General features: G+C 42.2%; 1 protein-coding gene across 7 annotated transcripts in view; it reads right to left on the reverse strand.

The window, feature by feature from the left end:
• The window catches only part of LRRK1 (leucine rich repeat kinase 1), a 158,567-nt gene that overhangs the window by 41,957 nt on the left and 93,192 nt on the right, over positions 1-23,418 (reverse strand). For all 7 annotated transcript variants that reach the window (XM_068275094.1, XM_068275093.1, XM_068275091.1 and 4 more), the window contains 8 exons: positions 22,792-22,868; positions 22,588-22,717; positions 18,987-19,099; positions 18,687-18,901; positions 12,107-12,271; positions 11,214-11,386; positions 6,286-6,406; positions 1,830-1,989 (listed from right to left, as the gene is read on the reverse strand). In XM_068275094.1, coding sequence (XP_068131195.1) covers positions 1,830-1,989; positions 6,286-6,406; positions 11,214-11,386; positions 12,107-12,271; positions 18,687-18,901; positions 18,987-19,099; positions 22,588-22,717; positions 22,792-22,868 — 1,154 coding nt within the window. The remainder of the gene's footprint in view (positions 1-1,829; positions 1,990-6,285; positions 6,407-11,213; positions 11,387-12,106; positions 12,272-18,686; positions 18,902-18,986; positions 19,100-22,587; positions 22,718-22,791; positions 22,869-23,418) is intronic.

Raw genomic sequence — 23,418 nt, forward strand, 5'->3', positions numbered from 1 at the left:
CTGCCCTGGTGGTCCCTCGGACACTGGGACCACCAGGGCAGGAGGCAGCCTGTATGAAACACTTTGTAAACATTACAAAGTGTATTATACACTTTGTATGCGGCGATCGCAGGGTTAACATCCCGCCGGCGCTTCCGTATAGTCGGCGGGATGTTGCGGCGGGCGAGCGGTGACAGGCGCCGGCGGAGGTTCGCGTCACGGATGACGCGATCGCTCCGCCCATGCCCTTAATTGGACCGCCGCCTCTGTGGGTGAGCCGGTCCTTAAGGGCTCCACTTCCCGGCCGCCCCTGTGCGTCAGGCGGTCGGGAAGTGGTTAAAAGGCTTTAGGCTTTTTTTTTTTTTTTTTTACACATTACAAATTTGTTTTCTGGCTCCATTATGTTATTCTGGTTCCTAAAGGTTTTACATGTAGTTTGGTACCTGTGTAGGAGTTAATATTAATTGAAAAAACTGCATTGCCATGGTTTAAGTAGTATCTATTATATAAACTGAGATCTTATATATAATTTAAATAATCCATGTGGATTTTAATTGTCAAAACTTTACAGCCTTCCGGCCATAAGGTTGAGATTTACAGTTTCAAACTGTTTTATGATAGAAGAATAATTTGCCTCTGTGTGTTTTCAGTATTACTTTATTACTAGCATGTTTTTTCCACCATTTTCCACCATCCACCATTTTTATTCTGGTTCTTAAAGGCTTTATATGTATTCCGACCCTACACTGAAAAACATATAGGCCTCGATTCACAAAGCGGTGATAACCCAGTTATCACGCCTAAAAGACTTTAGGCGTGATGACCTTTTCACCACTGAGTTATCACCGCTTTTTCCTGCTCTTCGCGCGAAGTTACCGCGCGTACGCGTATGAGAGCGCGCGCAAAGTCCCATAGGGCTTAATGGGAGCTTCGCGCAAGGCGTCGGGTGCTGCGCGCGCACTTACGCGCGGTAACTTCGCGCGAGTTTCTTCTTATCATGCCTAAAGTGAGTTTAGGCGTGATAAGGGCCTTTTCACCAGCGTGCAAACACTTTGCACCGCTTTGTGAATCAAGCCCATAGTGTAGATCCTATGTGTGGGGTATTCTAGGTCTTCCTCTAGTTGCTACAATTAATAACATTATTATAATACAGTTAATAATAATAATAATAACTGTATTAATGTAATAACTGTTCATGTTATACTTTTAATAAAAGTCCTAGTTCAGGCTTGCCTTTTTAAAAATGCATATAATAGTACATTTGTGTTTAATAGCATTAGATATCTTTCTGAAATAAAAAAAAAATGTACTGTAGCACATTTCCTGTTGCTATTAGACAGCAGTTCCCACTCCTCCCATTATCACCCACAGATAAAATAATCAGAAGAATAAAATAACTGGGAGAGAGCAGCAGCCAGTCTCCCTCCGCGAGTATAGGTCATGTGACATCTCTCAACTCATTCTGCTGATGAAAAATTAACTCTGCGGCCACCACTTCATCAACAGCTCAGTCTCAAACTCAGAACCCTCTGAGTTGCACTCCTGGCTATAAAGGTAAAAGTTTAACCTTTAGGCAAAAAAAAAAAAGGGGGGGGGGGGGACTGGATAGTGAGAGTTGCTCTGTAGCAGGGGACACTAACTCTGCCTGCCAGCTTTACTCTTGCTGGAGGGAACTCTGGGTCACATGACTGGAACAGTATAAAATTTGGTACTGGAACTGTATAAAATTTGTAATTTTTTTGCGTATTGACAGTCTCCTATTCACCTTTACGAACAATAACAAACCAGGGAAGCTGAATGAAGGTTTTAATGATAGTCAAAGTATACTTTGCTATTATTATTTATCATACCAGCTTGCATGTCCTCGTAATCTTGAATATCATTTCCTGGACTTTGTTCAATGATTTGCTCAATTTGCTCATCAGTCAAGTACTGGACCTCATCCACCTGTGCCCGGCTCTGCTGCTCTTTGAGTACTGCTTCCTGAAGATTGAGGTAGCTTCTAGGGATCTGTGTAAAGGTGAACATTTTACATAGTTTGCTACATCTTAGATAAGTCATTGCAGGAAGCGATTACTGCTACAACTACTTTCCTGGTATCTGAGTCTGCATGTTGTTCTTATATTTTGTAGTAATCATTTAAGTGCTTTTATTTCCTCCCACAACCCAAAAACATGCTCATTAACGGCTTCCCAAAACTGAGCCTACACAAAGCTGAAAATATAAGACGGTCACCCTTATTTATTTTATTTATTTATTGTATTTATAAAGCGCCAACATATTACGCAGCGCTGGACATTAGTTTAGGTTACAGACAATATTTAGGGGTGCCATACAGCAATATGACAATACAGGAATACAAGAAGACCAGATCACACAGCACAGTATGAGTACAAGGTAATGCTTAGTCACTGGATGGCAGCATGGAGATTAGGCAAGTTAGGTTACAAAGCATGGGTTCACAGTAATGGAGGTGCATGATCAGGTAGGACACAAAAGGAGGAGGACCCTGCCCAAAGGCTTACAATCTAGAGGGAGAGGTAGGGACACGAGAGGTAGTGGACCAGAGTTCAGCTGCGGGTTTAGAGCACTTGTGAGGGGTAGTAGGCCAAAGTGAAAAGGTGAGTTTTGAAGGCCTTCTTGAAGATGATGAAGGAGGGGGCTGCCCTAATGGGTGGAGGTAGGGATTTCCATAGTGTTATTATAAGTAATAGTGACATGTTTGACTTGTTCTATGTATTCTGTAAAGAGCTGGAATGATATAATCACAGCAAATAAAAAATCATGTAGTCACACACCAACTTAGAGTTCAGAAACTTATTTCAAACTCAGTCAGATCAGATCTGAACATTAGTGATATTATATAGTGCTTAGTAGTATCGCCATTCCTATATTGGCCACTGGCAGGTATTTCTATTACTGTATGTACAAGGATGATCCAAAACGGTCATAGCCTGCAAGGAAATGAAAAGACTTACAATCGTGAATCATTTTTATTTCTCAAGTCAGAATAAACCACAAATGTTAGAAATGCGAAATATGCTGGGCGTGTATTAAGAGCAATCCACTGGAACATACTAATAGCAGCCTAATCAGTTCACACTCCTTCCGTGCTGGGCTACACCGTTTTGGAACACTTCCTGTACTCTTCAATAAAGGTAAGTGAGGTAAATTAGCTGTGGTAACAACATTCAGATCACATACAGTATTTGTAACTCCTCTTGCCCCCATGCCTTATGTACTGCTTATTTCATACCTCCCAATGTTTTGATTTAAGAAAGAAGGACACTTTAAGACACGCCCCTGCCAAACCTCTAGCCAGGCCAAGCCACACCCCTAGTCACGCTTATCACAAACAATTCATAAGCAAAAGATTTAGTTTTATAATTCAAAACCCATTGGTCCTTTATATCATCATTAGTTTTATTTAACAACAACAATTGAAAGTAAGAAATATATTAATTTAAAGGATGAGAATAAAGTTTATAGTCAATTTAAAGCATTTTTAGGAGAAAATACATACATTTACACAGATCTGTACATCAGTCCTGAAAGAGAGACAAATGATGAGAAAAGAGGGACAGAGGGATTTGGTTCCCAAAGAGGGACTGTCTCTCCAAAAAAGGGACAGTTGGGCGCTATGTTTTTTTTTTTAATTCGCAAACAATTTTTGTTTCTGAAAAAAGGGCTTTCCACTCATCCCCCAAGTTGATTCCAGGGGCTTCTCACTTGATCATGTGACCCCCCTCAGAGGTACAGCAGCCAGCAAGTATCCCTTACTGTGCAGTCTGCAGACAGGTTTGCTTTAGGATTATGTAGACAGAGATCTATATTTTAAACTCATGTTAGAGCAGCTTCTGTGAGCAAGTTCAAGGGAATGTATGCAGTATAATTACCTCTATATAAAGCTGCATTATTTTTGGCACTGAGCAGCATGAAGTGACGTGAGTAGTTTGCTTACTCACTGCGTATTGGGCAAAAGGCCACAGTGCACTATTCAAGTGTGCTGGAGGCTCCCAGCATGCTTCAGGAACATGTACCCAGCACTCCAATCCTTCACACTCAGGCATAAATCTCTTTCTATGCCAATGCCCTGGTGACCCGCTGGCTCAAAGTACAGTGCGGCTATTAATGTCTGGGTCCCATCATGTTTCAGCTCCCTCTCAAGGGTTATTGGCAATCTCCAGAAACTGGACAGGATAATAAGAACTGAAATGCTGGATACTTAAAGTCATTCTTTAGAGCCCATTCACACTGGAGCGATTAGCTGACAATTCCCGCTAATCGCTGAATCACCAGCGAGCGGTAACGCTTTTTAAAGCGCTAGAGCAAGACAAACTATGTGGCAGTGATCTCACTGCCACGATAGCAGCCAATAGCGTGCAATTTGCGATTAGCGGCAATCGCAAATCGCGCTACATGCAGCATTTTTACGCGATTCTAGAGCAATCCCAATTAGAATGCTAAAAAGTGTACAGTGTACAGTGAATTTACTGTGTTAACTCTCCTGGCGGTCTATTAAAAACCGCCAGGGGGCAGTGCAGCAGTTTTTTATTTATTTATTTAAATCATGTAGCGAGCCCAGGGATAGCGGCATCCCCCCACCCGCTTTGATCGCCTCCAGCGATCTGCGATCAGGAAATCCTGTTCAAAGAACGGGATTTCTTGGATGGCTTCCCCCGTCGCCACGGCGACGGGCAGGATGACGTCAGTGACGTCATTAGGAGTCCCGATCCACCCCTTAGCGCTGCCTGGTGCTGATAGGCCAGGCTGCACAAAGGGTCTGGGGGGGGGGGGGGGCGGCGCGGCGGGTAGCGGCGAATCAGCGCAGAGCGGCGGCGATCGGTATGTACACTCAGCTAGCAAAGTGCAGCGTACTGAGGTTACCGCCAGGAAGGTTAATTGTGGTAAAATCACCCACACAAAAACACTAGCGTTTTGTGTTTGCCAGTGTGAACGGGCCTTAACCACTTGATGACCCACCCTTTACCCCCCCTTAAGGACCAGCGCTGTTTTGAGTGATCTGTGCTGGGTGGGCTCTGCAGCCCCCAGCACAGATCAGGTAGCAGGCAGAGAGATCAGATTGCCCCCCTTTTTTCCCCCTTATGGGGATGATGTGCAGGGGGGGTCTGATCTCTTCTGCCTGCGTGTGGCTGGCGGGGGGGCACCTCAAAGCCCCCCTCCGCGCGAAATTCCCCCCTCCCTCTCCTACCTGCTCCCCCCCCCCTGGCGATCGAGGCTGCACAGGACGCTATCCGTCCTGTGCAGCCAGTGACAGGACGTCCCCTGTCACATGGCGGCGATCCCCGGCCGCTGATTGGCCGGGGATCGCCGATCTGCCTTACGGCGCTGCTGTGCAGCAGCGCCGTACAATGTAAACAAAGCGGATTATTTCCGCTTGTGTTTACATTTAGCCTGCGAGCCGCCATCGGCGGCCCGCAGGCTATTCACGGAGCCCCCCGCCGTGATTTGACAGAAAGCAGCCGCTCGCGCGAGCGGCTGCTTCCTGATTAATCAGCCTGCAGCTGGCGACGCAGTACTGCGTCGCTGGTCCTGCAGCTGCCACTTTGCCGACGCACGGTATAAGCGTGCAGTCAGCAAGTGGTTAAAGCTGACATAAATGTTTAAGTTAGGTTGCAATAGGGGTATTAAAATAATTGTAAATTTTTCATTCTGATGATCCTTTCCCTCTAATAATTTTAGCCATAGACCCTGAACAATCGTACAGCAGAGCAGGTGAATCTGATTGGCTTTAGGCTCGTTTCTGGTGTGATTCACACACTTCTGCAGCCAAACAGATCAGCATTGCTGCCAGGCAACTGGTATTGTTTACATGGAAATAAATATGGCCGCCTCCATATACTTCTTGCTTCAGGTTCCCTTTAAAGAGAACCTGAGACAGGAATAATGGCAGTATTTATACTTTCCCTGGTGCTTTCTCTAGCCCCATGAGGTCCGTAGGCTCCTTCGCCATCCTCTCTGGTGGCTCCGTTCAATTGTAATAGCTACCAGTAATCTGGCCGGCAACGCACCTCCCATCGCGCTCCCGACGCAGGAGCTCGCTGGCCTGTCCGTGCATGCGCAGAAGCCGACAACTGGCCAGAATATCGGGAGCTGCTACAATTGAACAGAGCCGCCAGAGAGGGAGCTCTCGGACCTCGTGGGGCTGGAGGAAACCCCTTGTAAGTATAAATACTGCCATTATTCCCTTATCAGGTACCATTTAAGAACAAACCTGAGCAAACTAAATGCTGACACATCAAAATGAACTATAAACATTACCACAAAATAAAAAAAGTTATTTACCAGTCTCCCCACTAGTTTCTGGGATCCAATTGTGCTGCCCACATCCTTCATGTTGCACGCTGCATGGAATATCAGATTTCGCAACCCTTCTAATCCCTCAAGTGTCTTGCAGGAGAGCTCACTGTAAAACCGAACATTACAGAATGAGAATTTAACAGCCAACCAAGGGAAGAAAACAATCTGCTATAAGTGTATTCACATGGACCCGGACATATCTATAAAGAAGAATACACACAAATAGCTATAAGTGTTCACACAACATTGCATCAAACAAATCAGACTCTAGAGTAAATTGTAATAATGTAGAAAAATTGCCTAAAGTACTCCTTTTTAAACCAGATCATTTAACCTCCCTGGCGTTCAATTTCCCCAGGATTTCTGTGCAAAATATTTCTTTTTAAAACTTTTTTTTTCCTGTAACTTGCCAAAATGTGTCAAGCAAGGGTCTAGTATACAGTGCAGGAATAGTATACAGTGCAGGAGAGTATGAATGTGTATGCACGTTTATACTGTTCACAGCATGTTTTTATGGACGGATATATCTGTCCATACTGCTAGGGAGGTTAAACTCACAACCAAATTTAAACCAGATCACTTAAACTCACAAGCAAAATGCTTGAGAAGTGAAAGGAGACATTCCCCACGGTGAAATAAACCGCAAAAAACTGACAGAAGAAGAGCTAATGTTTCCTCATTTGTTTACGGATTGTGACACAGATGAGAATAATTCCACTGACAACCGGATTACCACAACACCCTCGGTCCCGTCCCCCCATCCCCACCACCCAAATCAATAGAACACTAGGGGGAAATGGTATTTGATAGGAAGTCAGAAGCAACACCTTCATGGAGCTCATATTCAATTCATTAAAGAGAACCCGAGGAGGGATTTAATGATGTTAGTGGGGCACAGAGGCTGGTTGTGCACACTATCACTATAGATGGGCCGAACCCCCGATTTTAGGTTCGCGAACCCTGTTCGCGAACTTCCACGGAAGGTTCGGTTCGCGTAAAAGTCCGCAAACCGCAATAGACTTCAAAGGGGAGGCGAAATTTGCAAAATAGAAAAAATTATGCTGGCCACAAAAGTTATGGAAAAGATGTTTCAAGGGGTCTAACACCTGGAGGGGGGGCATGGCGGAGTGGGATACACGCCCAAAGTCCCGGGGAAAAATCTGGATTTGACGCAAAGCAGCGTTTTAAGGGCAGAAATCACATTGAATGCTAAATTGCAGGCCTAAAGTGCTTTAAAACATCTTGCATGGGTATACATCAATCAGGGAGTGTAATTAGAGTACTGCTTCACACTGACACACCAAACTCACTGTGTAACGCACCCCAAACAGCTGTTTGCATAGTGACTGTCGTGCTGGACTGATGCGCAACATGGCCAGAGTGCAGGCCGTGGCAGTTTTCCAGCCCATATGGTCGCCGGGCTGTGGTAGCTCAATGATAGAACAGTGACTGTCCAGCTGATCAAATTTGGTCTGTCCACAATGAATCAACAACCTTATTATCTTCTTGTATGTAGGTAGGCATAGGTAGGAGTCCCAGTATAGGTAGGCATAGGTAGGTGCCTCAGTAGTTAGCTAGGCATAGGTAGGAGACCCAGTATAGGTAGGTAGGCATAGGTAGGTGTCCCAGTAGTTAGCTAGGCATAGGTAGGAGTCCCAGTATAGGTAGGCATAGGTAGGTGCCTCAGTAGTTAGCTAGGCATAGGTAGGTAGGCATAGGTAGGTGTCCCAGTAGTTAGCTAGGCATAGGTAGGAGACCCAGTATAGGTAGGTAGGCATAGGTAGGTGCCTCAGTAGTTAGCTAGGCATAGGTAGGAGACCCAGTTTAGGTAGGTAGGCATAGATAGGTGCCTCAGTAGTTAGCTAGGCATAGGTAGGAGGCCCAGTATAGGTAGGTAGGTGCCTCAGTAGTTAGCTAGGAATAGGTAGGAGACCCAGTATAGGTAGGTAGGCATAGGTAGGTGCCTCAGTAGTTAGCTAGTTAGCTAGGCATAGGTAGGAGACCCAGTATAGGTAGGTAGGCCTATACTGCCTCCCGCTGATTGGAGGGAAGGGACGCGGGCGGGTAGCGCCGATACAGAGGAGGCGGGGGAACGGCGCTGACAGACAGTCACAGGTAAACAGCCTGCTGGCGACCCGCTGTGTGTCGCTAGCACGCCGCTGGGGATAGCAGAGCGCAGGGGGGTCCTGGGGGCACACCATAGGGCAACAGAGGCTGGTGATAGTGTGCACAACCAGCCTCTGTGCCCCACTAACATCATTAAATCCTACCTCGGGTTCTCTTTAAGCGAGGGAAACCTATCCTCTGCTAGTAGTCTAACTGAAAAGGGGATATTTTTACTACCGTTCCACCTTAAGAATATGTATACTTTATAAGCCCACTTTATAATAAGTAAATAGATGACCCTTGTGTGTGCAGCAGCAGCCAGAATATACAAAATACAATGCAATGTGTGTACAGATATCATTAGGATTCCCATCCCAAGATCTGTAGCCGTGTGACTGCTCCACTACTCAGCATTCTAAATGATTTTACAGAGCAGGCTTGTGAACTTTTGAACTGTCCTTTGTAGAAAAAAAAAACAATACAGTGACAGACACTCGAGATAATAAGCTTTAGAAGACAGAGCTCTCTGCGACTTTGAAAGTTATGGAGCTCAGTGGCTCTTTTGCATAGATAACTGGAGTTTCTTAACTCTTCTTGTACTTGAAACAATATTAGACTTATGTCTCTGCTCCTAATGTTTTATTTCTCAGCTGTCCTACACAACCAATTAATTATATCATCAGTGTCTCTCTTTAAGATGGTATTTGCAATAATTCAGCTTTACGTGAGCAAGAAGGATTTCCCAATTTGCATCACTGCTGAATATGCAAATCATCTGTTTATGTCCCTGAAAGCCAGGCACACATCAAGAACTGCTTGTGTACAGTAATACAGCCAATACACTTCACAGAGCCACACCTATCGGACATACATATAGCTGTTTTCAAAAGTTTCTTTCATCAATGCATGCAGGTCCTTCTCAAAAAATTAGCATATTGTGATAAAGTTAATTATTTTCTGTAATATACTGATAAACATTAGACTTTCATATAATTTAGATTCATTACACACAACTGAAGTAGTTCAAGCCTTTTATTGTTTTAATAGTGATGATTTTGGCATACAGCTCATGAAAACCCAAAATTCCTATCTCAAAAAATTAGCATATTTCATGCGACCAATAAAAGAAGAGTGTTTTTAAAACAAAAAAAAGTCAACCAAACTGTTCAGCTATGCACTCAATACTTGGTCGGGAATCCTTTTGCAGAAATTACTGCTTCAATGCGGCGTGGCATGGAGGCACTCAGCCTGTGGCACTGCTCAGGTGTTACAGTAATACCATGGTCAGTAAACCATTTACCAGTGGTTTTATCACTGTGAGCAGGTGCAAGGTCGTGCTGAAAAATTAAATCTTCATCTCCATAAAGCTTTTCAGCAGATGGAAGCATGAAGTGCACCAAAATCTCCTGATAGCTAGCTGCATTGACCCTGCCCTTGATAAAACACAGTGGACTAACACAGCTGACATGGCACCCCAGACCATCACTGACTGTGGGTACTTGATACTGGACTTCAGGCACTTTGGCATTTCCCTCTCCCCAGTCTTCCTCCAGACTCTGGCACCTTGATTTCCGAATGACATGCAAAAGTTGCTTTCATCTGAAAAAAGTACTTTGGACCACTGAGCAACAGACCAGTGCTGCTTCTCTGTAGCCCAGGTCAGGCGCTTCTGCTGCTGTTTCTGGTTTAAAAGTGGCTTGACCTGGGGAATGCGGCACCTGTAGCCCATTTCCTGCACACGCCTGTAGACGGTGGCTCTGGATGTTTCTACTCCAGACTCAGTCCACTGCTTCCGCAGGTCCCCCAAGGTCTGCAATCGGTCCTTCTCCACAATCTTCCTCAGGGTCCGGTCACCTCTTCTCTTTGTGCAGTGTTTTCTGCCACACTTTTTCCTTTCTCACAGACTTCCCACTGAGGTGCCTTGATACAGCACTCTGGGAACAGCCTAATCGTTCAGAAATTTCTTTCTGTGTCTTACCCTCTTGCTTGAGGGTGTCAATGAGGGCCTTCTGGACAGCAGTCAGGTCGGCAGCCTTACCCATGATTGTGGTTTTGAGTAATGAACCAGGCTAGGAGTTTTTAAAAGCCTCAGGAATCTTTTGCAGGTGTTTAGACTTAGTTGATTCAGATGATTAAGTTAATAGCTCGTTTAACGAACCTTTTCATGATATGCTAATTTTTTGAGATAGGTCTTCATGAGCTGTATGCCAAAATCATCAATATTAAAACAATAAAAGGCTTGAACTACTTCAGTTGTGTGTAATGAATCTAAAATATATGAAAGTCTAATGTTTATCAGTACATTACAGAAAATAATGAACTTTGTCACAATATGCTAATTTTTTGAGAAGGATCTGTATAAAAGTGATATGGTTGTATGGGAGCTCTGTAAAATGTATAGGCTATAGGCACACTGAATTTCAGTAGTTCTGGATGTGTGTCTGACTTTTAGGGCATAAAGCAATGATCTGCATATTCTACAGTGATTCATTGTGGGAGATCTTTCTCACTCAAAGCTGAATTATTACAAATAACTTCTGTTTAAAGCAGACAATTTTATCTTTAACCTTTTTTTCAGACCTAACATTCAGAAAGAGGATATCAGCAAGTACATGGCTTTAGATATTATGGTAATTAGCTGTTGAAGATGAATGAAACAAAAACTGTTGCAGTCAGTTTAAATGCAGAACATTGATACTATAGTATATAAAATATTAGTGCAAATAGAATATTTAAAAGATAAAAGATGTTGAAGTTCAGCAAGTCTCAGATCAACAGGTACAAATAAATCTGTAAATAATACTCACTGTAAATGTTTGATGGTTATATCAGGGAACCCTGTGGCTCGAGACCCTGATGGGGAACGGCACAGAGCCAACACGTAGGCACGGAGGGTGGCAATTCTCTCCAAACGGAATTTGGTCTCTATGAAATCCAAGTGTGTCCCCACAACTAAAACCACTGCATTTGGTGCTTTGGCCTGAAAAACATGAAGACAACTAAGTTTTATGCAATCTGATGGTTGACCACAACTTAATTGGTCCATTTTGTCTTTGCAAATAATGAAGTAGAAGTTTTACATTTTCATTACCAATATTCCTATTCCTTCCTACATTTCATGATTTCACTGAACCATCTACAATGTATACCAATAAATGCATTCTAAAAACATATATTATATGGAAGGATAAAGGAGAGGTCTCAGGGGAAAAGCTAGTATAACAATAACATTTCTATAGCGCGTTTCTCTCATAGGACTCTTCTTATTCCTCTTCACAAACATTTCCATCTTTGTCTTTCATCTTCGCCCGGGTTTCCCATGGAAGTTAAGGGATTCCCCTTTTCAAGCTGGACAGTCAGGCGGCATCCAACACTTTTCCAAAGCCTGGAAAAGGTGACAACAGTCCAGGCCACACCCCATTCTATAATCTGTACCTCCGACCTTGGATTTCCCACCCCACAGGAGGAACCCAGAAGGAAACATCTAGTGGGCATCATGCTATATCAAGATCAAAATAGAAGATATTTAGAGCAATTTTTATGACGCTTGGGATGGACAAATGGATTAAGATATTTTAGTTTTTCAAGGTGATCTGCTATAATACCAAATGTATCTGCAAAAACCAGTCCACTGACTATTATTGGGAGTACTAAGAAAAGCCGACACTACCATGCTTTGTTTGGTAAAACATCATCTCACCTCAATATTAAGAAGCCAGTACTGGAGACTGGACACGGCCTCCTCTCCCAGAGCCAGGTTCCACACCACTATATACAAGGCCTTGTCTGTAATGAAGCACTGGTTTACTGCTGACATTGTAGCCGAACCTCCCATATCCCAGACATGGAACTCCACAGAATCAACCTACTTAAACAAAACAGAAGAAGGGAGAATGGAACCATCAGTGTTCTTATAGATTATGCCAATAAGTACACTAATATACATTTGTATCTCTTATCTGCGGACAGTTCAACACAAATTTATGGAAAAAATGGAAATATATGGAGGGCTATAGCTACCATACTGAGGAAATCTTTGGGAAGTTTTTTTAAAAAAATATATCACACTCACATTAATAACTAAAGTAACAAGCTGCATATATAATAAAGTTGCAAGCCTGATATACTTTCAAATAAAGGTGTTGCCATAGTATTACATCATGCATTTTCTCTCATATATATGTCTTTGTGAGGTGTATGCTGTATGATCATTTTACACCGAACATACTGCAGAGGGCACATGGATGGCCTTTGTAGTGAAAAGCAAGCGTGTGCCCTGAACTACCAACCACACTGCAGTACACCAAATGCCCAGTTTTCCTACACCATGCAAGCATCAGGTGAACTCCGGCTAGAAAATAGCTATATACTGATGCAGTCACTATATTATGGAAGGCTGCTTTCTTAAACAAGGTATTTGCGATTATTCAGGTTGGAGTGAGCATACAGTGGGATGCGAAAGTTTGGGCAACCTTGTAAATTTTATGATTTTCCTGTATTAATCGTTGAGTTCTACGATAAAAAAATGTCAGTTAAAGAAAACCTGTACTGAAAATTAAAAGTCAAAATAACCACACACAAGTCATACTTACCTGCTGCATAGTCTTCTCATCAATCTCTTTCTCCTCTCCTGTGTCCTGTTTGTCCACTGTGATTAATGGAATTCTTCGTCCTCCATTTTGAAAATGCCCATTACCCCATAACAGCTTCCTGGTCAGCACACAGTTAAACTGTAATATCGACCACTTGAGCCATAGGGAAACATGGACACATCAGTTCTTCTCTCAGCTGTAACTGACAGCAACTGATATATTTCAGTTCTGACAAAATGTTGTCAGAACTAGAAGGGATCATTGTCAGAAGAAAATGGTGAGCTTCTGAGAGGAACTGATAGCAAAGTAGTAATGTAATGTTGATTTGAAGTTAACTCATGTGTTGATTTTAAATAATTTTACTCAGTACAGGTTCTCTTTAAATATATCATATAGGAGACACATACAGTGATATTTGAGAAGTAAAATGGAGTTTATTGGATTTACAGAAAGGGTGCAATAATTATTTAAACAAAATTAGGCAGGTGCATAAATGTCATTTTATTGATTCCAAAACCTTTAGAACTAATTCATGGAACTCAAATTGGCTTGGTAAGCTCAGTGACCCCTGACCTACATACACAGGTGAATCCAATTATGAGTAAGCGATAATCCAATTTATCGTAACAACCAACGATTTATACAGGAAAATCATGACAATTAACAAGGTTGCCCAAACTTTCGCATCTCACTGTATGATGTCTCCCACAATGCATCAATGCTGAATATGAAAATCATCCCTTTGTTTTCCTTTTAAGCAATAATTGTAGGCAATTATGTGTCAGCTTGTTAATTGTACAGAGCTACGATAATCCCACATGCATAGACTCTTTCGGAATGATTGTTAGTACATGGCATGGATTAATGTGGCTCTATCACACCTCAAGGACCATGAGATTGCCGGGCAATCCGTAACTCTGGGTGTTTCGAGTTCTACCACAAAGCCGACATCTTCTGCATCGCTGTATAGAGTATATTGTCTTGTCACTAACTGTCCCTCAGAGGAGCTCACAATCTAATCCCTAACAGAGTCCTATATCTATGTATGTATTGTGTATTTATCATAGTCTTAGGCCCATTTTAAGGGAAGCCAATTAACTTATCTGTATGTTTTTGGGATGTGTAAGGAAACTGGAGTGCCCGGAGAAAACCCACACAGACACGGGGAGAACATACAAACTCCTCGCAGATGTTAACCTGACTCGGATTTGAACCAGGGACCCAGCGTTGCAAGGTGAGAGCGCTAACCACTACACCACCATGCTGCCTTACATCAATACAGAAAGTGATAGTGATGTGGAAAGAGTAGTAATGAATAGTAACCAAACTTCAGTTACTTATGGTTACATTGAGTGAGACTTTCTAGGCTTTCTTTTCTTACTGAACACACACACACACACAAGTTTCTCACAAATGAATGACTTTTAGCTAGCTAGTCAGTTCCCAGAAATATTCCAGTAGGAAACTGAAAGAAAATGTTTTCCCATATAATCATCGCCTAGAGCAATCCTGGGACGGCTGGCTGCCTGTCTGAAAATCTGGGCCCTTTTCTTCACCCAGGTGAGAGCTGATTCACAGCAGAGGTTTGGATGTGGTCCCAGCACTGAGGTCACGCTGAGCAGAACACAGTTCCTCAGCTCAGACTCCAGTCTCAGTGGTGAGCCTGGCAGGTAACATGAAGGATCAGTTTTCTTCTACCAGTGGAAAAACACCTCGTTAAAGGAGTGCGGTGTGTGAAAACACAGCAAGTGATGGCAGATAAGATCCATTTGAGCCACCTTACACTTCCTTTACATGGCACCTGGAAAACCCAAACAGGCTTTCAGGCCGTCTGCGTCCATTTGTATGATTCAATAAAATGTTTCACGGCTGTAATCACTAGCACCTGGCCACTACTGTGCCCCTGAGGCTCCTCAGCCAGATCATAGCTGCCAATGTATGCATTTAATACTTTTTCTAATCAATTTACTGCTGTGAAATAACCCGGAATTAAAACATTACTTTTAAGTTTATACAAGGCTTTCCCCATTAGTATGTGACTGAAGGAGGGCCACGTGCAGTTATGGGCAAGTTGATGACAAAAGGCCAAAAGTCTCCACTCTGCTTCTGCCACCAACTGGATCATCTGATGAAATTATCAGTCATTGGGCAGTGCAGACTGAGTGAAATAGTGACCTTTCTGATTGCTAGAAGCTGTTCAACACACAAATGTATTTTCCAAATCATTGGAGAGAATAAGTGTAAAAGGAGGCCAACCTTTCCCTCTTCTGAAAAATCGAGATGTGATTAATAGCCTATCATTCTCCATGATACATCTGTTGCGAATGGCTGCCCTAAAATTACTCACAGCCATAATATGATCATCTCCCAAGTGCAGATATTTTGGGTCAGATGAGATAATGATGTTGCATAAGCAGACACTGCAACAGGGCTAAGGAGTCAGTACAAAAATCATCCAACTCAGTTTATGAAACCTCCGACTACGACTCCAGGTACCCTGAATGGCTCCAACTTCAACTCCTCTACTGCGACTCCTAAGTCACATACTTAGCAGGGCTGTGGATTTGGTACAAAAATCATCCGACTCCCAACTTCGACTCCTCAGTTTATAAAACTACCAACTCCAGGTACCCAAAATTGCTCCAACTCAGACTCCTCAACTCTGACTTCACAGCCCTGCATTGCAAGGAAAGAGAACTCAAAGTGCCCATTTATCTAGCAATGTATGGGCAGATCGACCAAGAGACAGATCTCTCTCTGATCGAATCTGTCGGATAGAGATCTGTTGGCTGCCCATACACCACAGACCGGTTCCACCCACCTTGCCGCCCCCTAACTGTAAATGTCCCCCTTCTGTGCCCGTGCATTGTAAATCTCACCTGTCCAGCTGCCATGACTCCTGGTCTCCTCCATGTCTCCCCCCAAGCCCTGCCCTCACTTGAAGGTGCGTATTCAATGTGGCGAATATGTATCGTCACACATGCACGCCTAGTGCCATAGGTGTAGAAAGAGGAGTCATGGCAGCTGGTCAGCCTGTTGCACAGTCTCAAAAATTATTACTGCAGCAAGCCAGCCTTGGATAGAGAGAAATCAGTCACATCTGAGGTGCATCGGTCAGATAGGTTGGTAAATTCTCAAGACATTCATACATTGCTCTGCTAATTAAGCGGAGCTGTAGTTATTCGCTTCGGTTTTGCACAAAGTGGGTTTAACTACTGTGCCTAATCTAGTATATGTGCATTTCAGATTAAAATATAATCTGAGCCCATGATCTGAAGAAATGGGCACTGCCAGTGACCCTTTTTAAAGGACATCTGAGGTGAAAAAAAAAATACTTTTCTTAGATATCCCACAGTTGTATTTTATAATTAAATCTAATTTTTAAGTTTTGACTGTTTCATTGTCTCTGCTCAATGACACCTTCATTGAAATATGCCAGAGCTCAAATCTATGAATTATTGACACTATCTCTTTTCTGCTCTCAGAAGCCATTTACTGACAGGAAAGTGTTTTATGGCTGTAATTACTTATCATTGAGGGTTATGCTGTAGTCCGACCCGGTCCCGACCAAGACAGAAACAGTCGCTTGCATACCTGATTTTTAACTCTTTCAGGCAGAGAAAGAAAATATGGAACACAGTCTAGTTATTTGTGAGCTTGGTACTATACATACACATGTCTATCTCATCATGTCACATGTCACCTCGGTTGCCTTTAACAAATTTATAATAAAGTTAAATTTATGGTAAGAGCGAATTCAGTTGCAGAAATGTAATATAGGTATAGGCAACAAGCACCAAGCCAACAACGGTTTCATTCCTGGACACGGGCAAAAAGAAGAGATCTGGGAACAAGAAAACGTATCTGGAAATGTATTAATGTTTGATTAAGTTTCCTGTGATTCTCCACAAGTGTTCAGACTTCCCTTATTATGTATATGCTGTAAATGGCATGGCTTTTAGGGCTCGTTTCCACTATCGCGAATCCGCATGCGTCCAATGCATGCGGATTCGCACATGTAATGCAAGTGGATGGGCCTGTTTCCACTGTAGCGTTGTTGAGGTGCGTTTTTTTCAGCGGTAAAAAAATGCACAAAAGAGCCAACGAATTCGCCTGCAAGTGGAATGCATGCGAATCGCCGCTAATGTATTTAATAGGAAATTCGCATGCGGCTATGGTATGCGAATTTTCATGCGAATTCGCATAGGTACCAATGTAACTTCAAACAGGCAGTGACATGGTTAAATTCCCATATACCCTCACCTATGCGAATTCACATGCGAATTCGCGGCAAAAAACACGCAAAAATTCGCATCCGCATGCTATTTCATGCTATTTCAACAGCGGTGGAATCCAGGCGATTTTGCACCTCAATAGTGGAAACGAGCCCTAAGTGTAAGGATACACACAATATTGATTCCACCTCTTCTGAATACTGAATTGTGTTTTAGTGCTATAATGGAGGTCAGACATCTGCTGTGTGGCTTTTCTTGTGTTAGTGATTTCTACTGCTACAGTTTTTTCCCCCTATTTCTTCATAAAAACTACACAAAAAGAAGGAAGCTCTTGAACCCAATAAAACTTACAGCTGAGATCCAAAACACCTAGAGTTTAAATACTATCCTATAAAATAGATATTCATAGTAAATGCTCCACACAAAAGAAAAATCCACCAATCCTAAATGACAATGGAGATATATTTTACAAGGTATATTTGAGGACTTTGGGAAACACTCCGTTAAAAATTGCATACTAATAAAAAGTGGTTTTAATGTATAGTGTAAGTTTAAATAATATAACACAAACTGCAACAAATGAGCCATGAATAATCCTTGTGGCTTAGCTGCATACCTCAAATAATTATACCTTTAACATAAAGATCAAGAAAACGCACTGAAAAGGTACAGTACTTAGTAATTTCAAGGTTAATAGAACCGCCTATGTCCCACCGAACTGTCTTTAAAATGGACCACCCCTATCAAGAAGCTGTGCCAACTAGCAACTGAGACTACAGTATAATAAAGAAGGGGAAATAAAATAAAATAATATGCATCAAAAGGTGATCACAACACTTATAATTAACCTGAATAAAAAAACCTGAGATACCGGTATAGATAAATTGATAGATATTGTGTTTAATACAGAAAAAGTGAGAACATACACATAACTTCTTATGCATTATCTATGGGAGTGAGGGTCAGTGAGCTGTACCTGGACTGCTGTGGATTATGCTATATTACCCCTTTATTGATCTAAAGGCATTTTCGATCTGTTTCAGCTGAGCATGCATGGCATAAGAATGTATTGTGTATGTTAGCACTATTTTGCTTTAAACACAATTTTTGGTAGAAACATTCCCGTCAGATTCTATTGCGCTGCGGCCGTTAAAATCCACCCTATAAAATACTGTGACACACATGGCGTGCGTCAGGAACACATGCACAAGATCGCATTAGCAAATGTGTTTTGTAGTGTAATAGAGCCCTTAATGACAAATACGGATACTGCATTATTCCCCAAAAATGAAGAAGAATTTTTTAAGGAAAAATAGTTTGAATTCATAAAAGACTTCCAAATTTTGGTAAATTTGTATGCCTACTTCCTGTAATGATACCTTTGATATAGGTTATTTGTGAGTAAATAAAAAAAAAAAAAAGTAGCCTATTCAACTGTCTGAGCAATACTCACCTTTGCTCTAATTCCCACAGGTTTCTGCAGCTCCCAACGGGTGGTCCGTACTGTGCTGTCTCCTTGCATCTGCTGGGACACTTTCCCCATCTGCAGAACCTCAAATAGAGTTGATTTTCCTTGCCGTGGAGGTCCTACTATGATCATCTTCACAAGTCGACATCTCTCAGCTTTGCGCAGCTGGGCACGCAGATAAGCAAGGATGGTCACTGGCCCTAGACAGAACAAGTCACATGATATGCTTGTAAAATCATAAGTGGGTCCAGAGGTTTTACTATTTCCCATTGGTGAATAACTCACCTTCCTTCCGGATCTCCGCTGGCAAGTTAGTGATGTTTAGGTCTTCAAGATCAAGCTGCCACAAAGAGGAAAGCTGGCCAAGCTCAGGTGGAAGTTCTTTTATACCAGGATTACTGCAGAGGAAAAGTGAAGCACATAAATGACAGGTGAAACATGCATAACATAATACTTGTATTGCCGCTGAGGCATAAACTGGGGCAAAAGTATGTATTTGCAGGTTCATTTAATAAGACAAAAAGAAACGTATAGAGGGGACTAGACACCAATCAGAAATCTATCAGTGATGTAACTGCTCTAAACTGCTGAGAGTCAAATCTGAATATACCGTACAGGGTAAACATGTGGTAGGACAGTTAGGGGCATGGAGATCTGCAAATGCAAGCTTTTCACAGAAAAGCCAGATTTTCAGATGTTTCTGGAATAGTACTGGATTTATATGTGGTCAATATGAATGCAACAAAATGCAAAAAAAGGACCAGGGCTGCACCCACAAACTCTTATTGCAAATTGATCTTCATTTTTTTTTCAAAGTGAGCAGGGAAACAAAGGCACAGCGTTTCTGGCTTGTCAGACCTTTCTCAAGTGCCTTTTTTGCATTCCGTTGGATTCTGTGGGGAGTGGTGGTCTCCCTGTGTCCGACGGGTTCCCAAATTAGCTGTGGAAGGGCCTGTGGGGATACATTCATATTGGTCAATATGAATGCATCCCATGCTTAACAGATAGCTTCTTTGGGAAATTCCAGGAGAACACTTCATAAATTAAAATTAGAACCTAATATTTTGTTACCTATAAACTGCCCCTAACCAATAAAATAACTGATTTTCCACCTGTCAAGAGGTCTAAAACAAACCTCTGACTGCCCACTGAGTGCAGGTGTACATATAAACTAGCAGTGGTATGAAACCTACGTACTGCACAAACCCTTTTTGCAGTCCTGTCCCTGTGAATCCCTAGGGCTGTGTTTGATAGTATTATTCATACTTTTAGATTTTCTTTGCATTGTTATCTACAGATCGGGTATGATTACTGTCATCTGTAATCTATTGGTTTCTTACTTGAGCTACTAATGAGACCTGTTGCACAACCAGGGGTAGCGGGAGGGTGTCTGCACTGAGTGAAAGGCACAGGGATGTTACTAGAATGGAAAGCAGCAAACACAGAACTACCGCTGGCAGGGCTGGATTTATCATAAGGCACTGTAGGCACGTGCCTACAGGCACCTGATGATGGAAAGGCGGCTCACACCCCTCCCCAAGCGCCTCCCTCCTTCCTTCCATATGCAGAGTCCTGATAAGAGTGTAAATGATCGGTTGCTCACCCTGTTTTCTGCATTCCACTGATTAGATCTCTCTTCAGTCAGGGGCACCTCTAGCTACTTAATACTGAGATTCCTCTAGCTATCTAATACTTGAGGGCTCCTCTAGCCACTTAATACTGGGGGTACTTCTGGCTACCTAATACTAAGGGGCACCTTTAGCTCCCTATAACAAGGGAAGTAGGGGAGAGGTGACAGCTGGGACAGTCAACACACCTGCAGTGCGATTCAGCAGGGGTTTGTAGGTTCATGAAGGGCAAAATCTAAGGTGCCAGGACATCTGTGCCTATAGGCTCCTGTGAGGTAAATCCGGGCCTGACAGCTTGTGTAGCATATTTCATGACATAAAGGTAGGAGGATCGCTACCTTTATGTGGGTCTGACTTAGTACAATCGCTTCCTATTCATGCACTTGACCTTTCACCAGTTTTGATTCCTAAGCATATGGCAAACCTAAGATTATGGTCCCTCCAGTATATGGCTTTAACCATTTCAGCCCGCGGGGATTTTTCACCTTATGCAACACCTCCCATTCTTCACCAATAACTTTATCACTAATTATCACAATGAATTGATCTATATCTTGTTTTTTCCGCCGCCAATTAGGCTTTGTTTGGGTGGTACATTTTGCTAAGAATTTTTTTTCTAAATGCATTTTCACAAGAATATTAAGGAAAAAAATCATTTCTCAGTTTTCGGCCATTATAGCTTTAAAATAATATATGCTACCATAATTAAAACCTATGTATTTTATTTGCCCATTTGTCTCGGTTATTACACCATTTAAAATTATGTCCCTATCACAATGTATGGCGCCAATATTTTATTTGGAAATAAAGGTGCATTTTTTCAGTGTTTTGCGTCCATCACTATTTACAAGCTTATAATTTAAAAAATGTTCGTAATATACCTTCTTCACATACCGTACATATTTAAAAAGTTCAGACCCTTAGGTAACTATTTATGTTTTTTTTTTCATTGTATTTTTTTTTCCATAAAAAATGGATTTGGGTAATTTTTGGTGTGGGAAATAAACAGGTAATTTTAAATGTAATAAAGTGTGTTTTATGTACTGAAAAATGTATGTAAATGTAGTTTTACTATTTGGCCACAAGATGGCCACATTGATTTTTTTTTTTTGGTCTTTCTAGCTTCTAAGGAAGACCGCAGCCTCTGATAAGATCATGCTCCCATTCTTTGATCTCCGTGCTCCCGAAGCGCGCAACAGCAGCACAGCAGCCGCCTGGACGTGAGGATCATGTCCAGGCGGCATAAATCCATGCCATCTTAAAGCAAACCTGAACTGAAAATTAAAAGTAAAAAAAAAAAAAAAACATACAAACCTCATACTTACCTCCTGTGTAGTCTAGTCATCAATCTCTTTCTCCTCTCTTGCGTCCTGTTTGTCCACTGTGATCAATGGAATTCTCAGTGCTCCATTTTGAAAATGGACATTACACCATAACAGATTCCTGGTAAGCACACTGTTAAACTGTAATATAGCCCACTTTCCGTTATAACTGACAGCAACAGATATAGCTCAGTTCTGACAAATTTTTGTCAGAAATGGGAGGAATCATAAGAAAATGGTGAGCTTCTGAAAGAAACTGAAGGCGAGGCAAGTATCTAACACTGTATTCATAAGCAGGTACATCATGTGTTTATTTAAAATAATTTTACGCGGTTCAGGTTCACGTTAAAGGTTGTGTTTCTGCTACAGAATAAAACTGATTTTTTTTGTTTGCTCTACTGCAACAGAAAACAGACAGTAAACGGATCCTATTTTATAAACAGGATCCGTTCACATTTGTCAGTCTGAAATGAATCCATTGCATAAGTGAACCACTTCTGTGCTGTCCGCAAATTTTTCAATAGAGCCAATTTGTTTCTCATATAGCCTGTGGTTGAAAGGCATCCTCCTCATGCTCCAACCAGACCAGAATGGACCATCGGAGCGAACACTACACTGTGTGATCCCACTGGACGTTCATACTGATCCCACTGGTACTCGTACAATTTGTAATCAGGCAAACAATCAATATTTCCTGGATTAATCGCTTGGCAGGTTTACCATGGTGCACCATTTAATATTAGATAAGATCTCAATCAGAACACTGCTTGCTTTGTACTGCTGTTCAGCCATTCATCGTGTGGTACTCCTGCCTCCGGCCCCCTCTGCACTCTAGCCTAGTGTGTGGGTTCTGTACTGGATAACTGTCCTCAGAACTCCACTATGCTGAAAAACTAATAGATGCTATGGAGATGTGGTCTAAGTCTAGCCACTTACTTTCCCAGGTAAAGCTCTGTTAAACTCTTCAGCTGGCACACAGACTGTGGAAAGGCTTCTAGTTGGTTATCATTTAGATACAGGACCTCCAGGGAATCTCTTAGGAAGAGAGGGAACTCCACAAAGAATCCTGGAAAACACAAACCTTCAAATGAACTGTAGCTTTATTAGGTCAGGTGCTAAGCCAAAGTTACCAGTAAATACCTGAATCTGTGGTGGTTCTGGTTCTGTACTTCGTAGAAAAGAACGGCACCCGTCTTGTCTTAGCTCCATCATCACTTCTAAACAATGAAAATGTGTCATTTTGGAAATTTCAGCACATTAGTGATGAAGCATAGGTAAAATGTGTGTGCTGTTAGGTAGGTGACCACTGCTTGCCAAATATCTGTACAAGCAGGGCTGTGGAATCATCTGACTCCGCAGTTTATGAAACCACTGACTGACTCCAGGTACCCAAAATTGCTCAGACTTCGACTCATTAGTCTAATATTTACAAGGGCTTTAGAGTTTGTACAAAAATCTTCCGGCTCCTCAGTTTATGAAACCGACTCCACTCTGAAGCCAGTGTACCGACCAGCCAGAGGTGTAAATGTCAAAACACAGCCTGCTAATTTGGGCTGGGGATAAACAACTAAAAATTGGTTAAGGGAGCACATTCTAGCATTAGTAGAATATTGATACATTTACAGATATTCTACAACTTAATTGATATAGTGAAATATCGGTGATATTTGCTGATTTTTCACTATGACCTAACCTCTCTGTACTTTCACACAAAACCCTCCCCGTGGGAAACTATTAACCCCCCTCCCCCCCCCCCCCCCCCGCAAC

The sequence above is a fragment of the Hyperolius riggenbachi genome, chromosome 3 (assembly GCF_040937935.1).
Source record: "Hyperolius riggenbachi isolate aHypRig1 chromosome 3, aHypRig1.pri, whole genome shotgun sequence".
In the NCBI taxonomy this organism is placed as follows: domain Eukaryota; kingdom Metazoa; phylum Chordata; class Amphibia; order Anura; family Hyperoliidae; genus Hyperolius; species Hyperolius riggenbachi.